General features: G+C 39.4%; 1 protein-coding gene and 2 pseudogenes across 1 annotated transcript; 1 reads left to right on the top strand and 2 right to left on the bottom strand.

The window, feature by feature from the left end:
* Positions 1-1223: 1223 nt before the first annotated feature.
* On the bottom strand, positions 1224-5657 carry LOC110063081 (R3H domain-containing protein 4-like). The gene is made up of 8 exons (XM_089286266.1): positions 5462-5657; positions 4874-5049; positions 3967-4085; positions 3663-3798; positions 2935-3017; positions 2555-2640; positions 2150-2205; positions 1224-1700 (listed from the first exon to the last, which is right to left on the bottom strand). The coding sequence occupies exons 1-8, from the start codon at positions 5536-5538 to the stop codon at positions 1597-1599; spliced, it is 837 nt and encodes a 278-aa protein (XP_089142392.1). The 5' UTR covers positions 5539-5657; the 3' UTR covers positions 1224-1596.
* A 311-nt stretch (positions 5658-5968) lies between these two features.
* LOC149113695 (histone H2B.1 pseudogene) lies at positions 5969-6712 on the bottom strand (annotated as a pseudogene).
* A 200-nt stretch (positions 6713-6912) lies between these two features.
* Positions 6913-7573, top strand: LOC149113694 (histone H2A pseudogene; annotated as a pseudogene).
* Positions 7574-7939: the final 366 nt, after the last annotated feature.

Genomic DNA, 7939 nt, shown 5'->3' with positions numbered 1-7939 from the left:
TCATACCATTCACGGTCGGGCTTCGTAGCGATACATTCCCGTGCATGGCGGTTCGTTTCAGCGACGATTTGCTCTATAAGTTCTTCTGGAAACATCAAATAGAAGAAATCGATTGCAGTTCCATCTTCTGCAACTCCAGAAGTTGGGCCAGTAGCCTCAGTGAATGGGGAGACCTCAACAGGGTTTGAGTTTTCGTTCCACGTTTCTTCTTCGGCTTCTTCCTCTTCAAAGTCTGAAAGGTCTTCGGTAGAAACAGAAGAGACTGAAATATCTGACTCCGAGTCACTCTGATTTCTAGCTTCAAATCTTTCTTGTCTCCAAGCAGCAACAGTTTCTCTTTCTTCTTCGTCAAATCCCAAGAACACGTCCTCTTCAACTTCGCTTTCGCTAGCGGCCGCCATCAAACTTCAGTTGCGATTTTCATCGTGATGCTCAGTGAAAGCTTGTCACGTTTGACACGTCAAATGAAAGCTAAAACTCTTTTCTATTGGTTGAAAAACAATGGAGCAGCCTAGCAACAATATAACAGGTCTTTTGATTGGTCAGAATGAAGGCAGGTCTCAGAGTGCCAAATGGCACTCTCGGGAATAAGATGCAGTCACGCAAGAGTGCCATATGGCACTATCGGGGCTTAAAGGGTTAACCTCATTATTTAACCAATAAAGCAAGATACATTTTCTGTAGTCCATTGTCATGCAGTTATCATGTTTTATTTATTTTCAATTTTTTAAAGGGAGGGGGGGGGGGGGGGGCAAGTGTTGGCTTAATTATGCTGATCCCTGAGGCCTAACTAAGCGGTCTGACTAAATGCTTGTGGGAAAGTGTGCGTGCTACTTAGTAGAGAATCAAGGCTAAGATTCAAACTGAAAGGGGAAAGTTCATCCTGACCAGTGCCATTTGAATGTCTTGTTTTCCAAACACCAATGCTTGCAGGAGCTACTTCACCATCTGTGCATCTAGAAAAGTTTAGCCAAAATTTTTCAAGTGCCTTGTTTGTAATTCATGTTAATCTTCTCCATCCTTAGCCATCCTTGTTTCTTTATGGTTTATTTATTTCTCTTTGGTGTTTTTCTACCTTGCTGAACTACTATTTTCAGGTATCCTTCAATTTAAAGGTACATGTAATATTGAACACAGCAAAAATAACTAGAAATGTCGTGACTGAGCCCCGTTAACTATTAACTTCGTAAGTGTTTATAGTTAAAACACGCTATACCAACAACTTCTACCTTGTTCTTTTAATAGCATAGCATTGTATCACACTACAACATTTTATGATCCTGTTAAACTGTATTTTTCTCATGTTGAGTTTATCATATCCCATATTTCACTTGTGAAGAAAATGTTTCATGACTACTACAGTTGTAAATACTGTTTACAACAGCAAGGAATTGATAAGTGACTGATTTGTCTATCTTCCTTTTTCACTTTGGTCACATCGTCAATGTAAGAGTATTAATGTAATACAAATACTATTGGAACATCTTGTGATGTCCAGGAGCAACTCCAGTCTGCATTCTACAAAAATGAAATTTCTATAAGATTACTAAGATTATTAAGATCTCATCAGATACAATGTATATTTTTTAAGTGATGCTATCTGTGCTGTTCTAAATATTGGGAGAGTAGGAGCGAGGGAACACAAAATGTCTCCTGATTATTTTCAATCTCCATGATACCATCTCCATTGCGGTTCACACCTTAGAGAAAAAACAGATAAAGTGGTTTAGTGGTGGCTACAAATGCTCTTTAAGGACAGCCTTAGGGACAGCAGTTTTTTCAGAGACGTGTTTTTGTGTATCAAATTTAACCCTTTACTAATTAGCTAGTCAAGAATGTACTTGTGTTTACAGTACATTTCAATAATTTATTCAAATATTATTAAGTCAATTGTAATAACTTGTGATATTTGCCAATGCCGTTGTGCAAAATTAAAGGGTAAGGAGATTTTCACGTATTTATAGTGAATACCCTTTAGGCAATGAATAGACAACAGTATCCTGGAACTGGGAAATATGAACTAACAAGTATAATACTATGAAACGTTTCACTAGATTGTGTTGGATCTTAAGTTAAATGTATACTCAAAATCAATCCCTTGCTAAAGGTGGAAGGGGAGTCATAGCTACTGTTTTGCAATATTACTTACTTGTCGATTTCAGGTCCAGGAACTGACACACTCCATGCACCAACAACCGGTCAAAACTGTAACAACATTAATGTTGAAACAAACATCTGTTATATTAAAAACCAAAGCATTTACAATTAACTCCTATTTCAAAGGTGTTTATTGTAATAGTAATTTGTTCCAGGTCTTCATGATAAATGATCGACCACAAATAACTAACAAAAAGCTATGCGAGTAGTGGGGAAGAACCTTTGCATGGTGAAACTTCTGTGATACCAATTTAATATTTTGTTTTGGAAAAAGTGCCTTGAAATTACACCATTTAATGGTATGCACGTTAAAATGACATTGCATGGATTGTAAATTCTTCTCAATGGAACTTAAAGGGACAAAAACTAGCAACAAAATTTGTATGTTAATGTATACCTGGAGGGTACAGTTGAGATCATGATTGCACTGGGGTCATCAGAAAAATATGAGATCACCTCCTCTTCATGGTGTTTAAGCCCACCCTGAATAAAGAAAATAAGTCCATGAACACATTGAGCAATAAAATTATTGTTAGATTCTTCAAAACTACACAAAACTGAACAAATGAAATTATTACTGCCTTATGATCAATGTTTCAACAACAACAAAATGCCACGTAAGTAATTTGTGATCATGGCCACTGTGTTATCATCACATTTAGAAGAAAAAAATTACTTGTAACTTTCCAATCTGTAATTCTTGCCACTGTACTTCTAGGACTAGCTTTGAGAGATTGAGAATTATAGAGGGACAGAAATCATAACTGTAGTACTTACCATTGGAAAACGTTTTTTCTTGAGGGTTCCTCTTATTCGGTCTTCAATTCTGTTAAAAGACTTCTCTGCAATTGCTACAGCATCTAAAACATTGAAAACTTATATCACTCAAATTATAACAACTGATGTCAGATTTAAAGTGCTCCTAAACTTTACTAAGAGTTTGCAAGGTAGCTTTATGTATATCTTGTAGGAACATGAAATTGTAATAATAATTACATGGCTAGCTGTGTGAGCAGGCAAGATGAACCAAATCCTGCACTGTGATTGGCTACCCAAGCAGGCAAGATGGTGCTATCTTGCCCACTTGGCACTACTCCCGCAAGAAAAAATTTCCCCGAAAGACATATAATAAATTCCTTATTGACCAACCTTGTTCAGTCAAGGTAGCAAGTTACTAGCCTCATTTTAGGGACCTCAACTCCATCTCGGTCCATAAACACACACACAAAAAGAATGTGCCCAATATCCAGCCATGTTGACCTCGCGCTTGGTTAATAACCCATATTTATGGACTTCAAACCTAATAATAGGACCCTAGATGGCCCAGTGACAATGCCTGGGAACCTTTGGTACAGGTAAACATCGAAATGAAAATCAATAACAACTTGGTAACAGAGGGTTTGGGGGGGGGGGGGGCAGGGGGGTGGTAGGATTCACACCTGCTAACTCCTAGCCAGCCTTGTTAACACAAATTTTGGATTGTTACTTTACATATTCAGCTCTACCTTGCTCTGTGGGAATGTTCCTGTCTTCATTTGTATTTCCCCAGTTAGTGTCCTTATCAGGTGCTGTTGTTTTTGTCTTGCATGTAATGATGACTTCTTGCTCTTCTTCAGAAAGGCTCACAAACTCATTCCAGATCTGTAAACATGGAAACTTAACCTTTGAGCCCCAAAATCAAAATCATTACGCACATCTTTGAACCAAATATTTTTGTGTCACTGAGTAAAATCCCTGATTTACTTGAAAGCAGTAACTGTTAACTGGGTTTTGTGAAATAATACAAGTCAGAGTTATCAAGGCCCATACCTTCATGTTTTCCTCATTTGTTAAAAGTGTTGCAAACATGGACTTCTTGTTGCTGACTATATCAGAGAAATCGAGTTCTCCAATCTCCTCATGGTCAACCAAACTCAACAGAAAGCACACTGAAAAGAGTAAAATAGTAATAATCAGTATATAGAAACATCTTACAGATTACATCAGCCAGGAAATCTGGAGGAGATGCAAATATGACTTCTCCTTATTGATTGGCATTTAATGTTGGTAGTGAGAATTTGGTATCAAATCAAGACAATGTCCCTTTGTTGATCATTTTTGTTTGTTCTCACCAACTCTCTGCTAAACAAAGTGTTGAAAAAGTGATTATTAATTAAAAATGCAAGTGCATTGCCAGTGCAGAACACTCCTCCCTGGGAAAAATGGGGGCTTCTTTTAAGAAGGACTTGAAAAATATCCTTATATGGAGTTTCTGGGAAACAGGATATTTTGGAAAAAAATTAATGGGAAATGTGATATTTAGATCAAGTAAAATGGTATATCGAGGAGGAAAATCGTTCATTTTTGCATTTGGAAGTGATGGATGCAGGATATTTGGGCCAAAAATTAACAGAATATGGGATAATCAGTACCCGTGCCCCCTAATGGGATCTCTGGAATGGGTGTTTCGTAACTGCCAGATCTCCCACAAAGTAACAAATAAGATACTTGGATGTGATGGGCAGAAACTTATCAGGTGTATGAACCAATTATTTTGTTGGCTAGAAAAGTTGAGGGGTGCGGAGGCTCGAACATCAGGCACTTTCATAATTGTTGGAATTTTCGCCATGCAGAAATGAAGTTGTTTTCATCTGAGGGTGCTTCAAGTTACTTTCAGGTAAGGTGACGATGACAACCAGAGCCCCTACGTCCCCTCCCTGGCCAAATGAAGACTTACTATTCTCATGCCTCCTCATCGGTCTGCTTCCAGTTTTGGCCTTTCTTCCAGAATTCCTGCTGTTGTAATATTGTATTTTGCTCTTTTGTGATCGATTACGAGTATGCCTTCTCTGATTACGTTCTTGTTGTGGAGGTTGAACGTTGGCAGGCTCAAAAACTTCCTCCTCCCAAACACTAAGAGAGAAAATTTGCTTCGATTCTAAAATAATACGAGGCAGCTTACAGCTGAAACAGCCTACTGCGGCTCTGATCACTTAGTTCTTCTGTAGTCTGGAGAGGGTTGTGAACATGGAAAGAGTCCAAATAACCAGGATACAAAGATCCTAAGATTGCGCCAAATAAACTGAAAATTTCCTTGACAGGTCACCTGTTTTCAGTGTTTACTACACGATCAAAGCTCGTCTCAGATTCGAGCTACACTTCACGATGAGCTCTTTGCTCTAAATTATCTTTCAATCCTTTAGGAAACTTAAGACGCATGAAAAAATTATACATGACAACAAAAGATGTGGAACCTACCGGCTTTGTGGCCCCAAACCTCGGCGCGAAAAAAGAAAAAAAAAAAGTCTTAATTTACGATACTCACTTGTCAATGTCATGATTTTCTACCATATCTCTGTTACGACGATGTCGCAAATGCTCCTGAATGTTTAAGACACCCATGATACGGCTTGAGATCGGTTCTGTGGCAAATTCGGTTGAAATGTTTGCAAAACACCGGCGCCAAAACTCAAGATGGCGGATTTTAGTTTACAACTGGTTATGCAATCAATTAAAAATAGCAGCAAGCTGATTGGTCAGAAAAGCGCGCTTTGTTTGGTTTTTGATGGCTTCCTCAAGAAATGTTCAAGAAATGAACAAGGTTGAGTGAAATCAACCAAATTGAGTGAAATCAACATACTGTGCTAACATAAGCACAATCATACGCTGATATACGGCGAAGTTATTTCAGAAGACAGATAAATGGCATATGCTACTAATGTGGAATGGTAATTCGAGGTTACTTGGGTTTTGTCTCGAAATCAGTGAAGGTTGGAAAATGCGCGGCCATATATTTCACGAATATTAGCATCAATTCAAAATAAAATCAGAATTTGTTGTATTTCGTCTGTTTATTTCTAACTTTTCAAGAAAATGTATCAGTGCCGTTGCAACCATTGACCTCTGTCGTACTTTTTAATTCCTTTGTTACGATAGTCGATGAATTTTCGATTTGCTATCAGTTTCGGAGTGTTGCATTTAAACATGACACGGGAAGCTAGAATATTATAGAGGGGTTAGTTAAGTTTTTACTAGGTTGAGATCTTTTGATGACAAACTCTATTCAGTGGTCATTGACTTTTGTATCATTTGGTGGCTCCTAAAGGAGCCGTTTGTTTTGGCGGGAAACCCACAAAGTGAGTTTACTTGCTGCTGGTGTACTTGGTCACAGCCTTGGTTCCTTCACTCACGGCGTGTTTGGCCAGTTCACCAGGCAGAAGCAGCCTGATGGCGGTCTGGATCTCGCGGGAGCTGATGGTTGATTTCTTGTTGTAGTGGGCAAGGCGGGAAGCTTCGGTGGCGATGCGTTCGAAGATGTCGTTGACGAACGAGTTCATGATGCCCATGGCTTTGCTGGAGATACCAGTGTCAGGGTGAACTTGCTTTAACACCTTGTAGATGTAGATAGCATAGCTTTCCTTTCTCTTTCCCCTTCTCTTCTTCTTTCCATCAGCGGCGGCCTTTGCCTTACCGGCTTTCTTCTCGCCTTTCTTTCCTGCAACTTTGGGTGCCATGTTTGTAGATCAGAATGGATTTGAAATACCCGAGAAATCGATCTTTCTCGTATTTATACTAGAATGACTAAAAGATCGATTAACATACGGATCGAAATCCGCGGTTCCTGATTGGTGCTTTGCATGGTATTTCAATAATTACTTCAGGGGTCGATGTTTTTTGCATGTCATTTACTTTATATACAAAGGCTCTTTGAAGTGTCATTAGACAACAAAGTTTTGATTGGTTCTTTTCGATCCTTCTTGCATAAGAAATAACCTATAAATTTTACAGTTTGCAAGATTTTTAGCTAACAGATCCACAATTTTCGTGCGTGAGGTTAAGTTCAACTGCAACAACTAAACATGTCTGGTCGCGGTAAAGGAAAGGCAAAGGGCACCAAGTCCAAGAGCCGCTCATCCCGAGCAGGGCTTCAGTTCCCAGTTGGTCGTATCCATCGTCTTCTCCGCAAAGGCAACTATGCTGAGCGTGTTGGCGCCGGTGCTCCAGTGTACTTGGCTGCCGTGCTCGAGTATTTGAGTGCTGAGATCCTCGAGTTGGCGGGCAACGCTGCTCGTGACAACAAGAAGACAAGAATCATCCCCCGTCACCTTCAGCTGGCTGTCCGTAATGACGAGGAGTTGAACAAACTGCTCGCCGGTGTCACCATCGCACAGGGAGGCGTTCTTCCCAACATCCAGGCTGTACTTCTGCCCAAGAAGACCGAGAAGAAAGCCAAAGCTTAAATAAGCTTTGACTCACAAACAAACGGCTCCTTTAGGAGCCACCAAATGTTAAAAAAGTCACGATCAACACAATGGTAGTTCAATGATATGCAACTGAAGCACAATTTAAACTCATAGATATTTTCTTTAATGCGGTACAAAGAACTTGAAAATGCGTCTCCCGTCATATTCAATAAAAAACGTTGCATTTGAGGGTCGGCTTTGAGTGACTCGTTGGTTTTCATACTCAATAATTATGGTAACATCTAAGTCACGAGTTCTAGATCGAAAAAATCATCGAATGCCTCCAAAGCGAAAAACAATCTCGCGCACGCTTGCATCTAGGCGCCTATATTTTTCCCCCAGTCAAGATTCGTGATTTTATATTCAATCCTCGAGTTAACATGAGCACAACAAATTCAAATAGAAATTCAGTTAGCATGCTAATCCAGTTGACGCAACTAGTACAACTGAGCGCACGGGTTCACTAATACCGAAAATAGGCGCCTAATTCAAAATTTCATCGTTTTCCAAAACTATATGTCCCGATGCAACGCTCCTTTTTACGTTATGTCTGGTGCTCC

This window comes from Orbicella faveolata, unplaced genomic scaffold (genome assembly GCF_042242905.1).
Source record: "Orbicella faveolata isolate gen_17 unplaced genomic scaffold, um_ofav_v1 contig_14, whole genome shotgun sequence".
NCBI classification, from domain to species: Eukaryota; Metazoa; Cnidaria; class Anthozoa; order Scleractinia; family Merulinidae; genus Orbicella; species Orbicella faveolata.
Note: the sequence above shows the minus strand (reverse complement) of the source record. Positions and strands in the feature narration are given on the sequence as shown.

Excerpts from the sequence above, each read along its gene's own strand:
- LOC110063081 (XM_089286266.1), bottom strand. The coding sequence starts at position 5,538 with ATGGGTGTCTTAAACATTCAGGAGCATTTGCGACATCGTCGTAACAGA. Across the intron at positions 3,799-3,966 it reads CAAATGAGGAAAACATGAAG|ATCTGGAATGAGTTTGTGAG; the intron begins GTATGGGCCTTG and ends CCATGTTTACAG. Across the intron at positions 2,206-2,554 it reads ATCTCAACTGTACCCTCCAG|TTTTGACCGGTTGTTGGTGC; the intron begins GTATACATTAAC and ends ATGTTGTTACAG.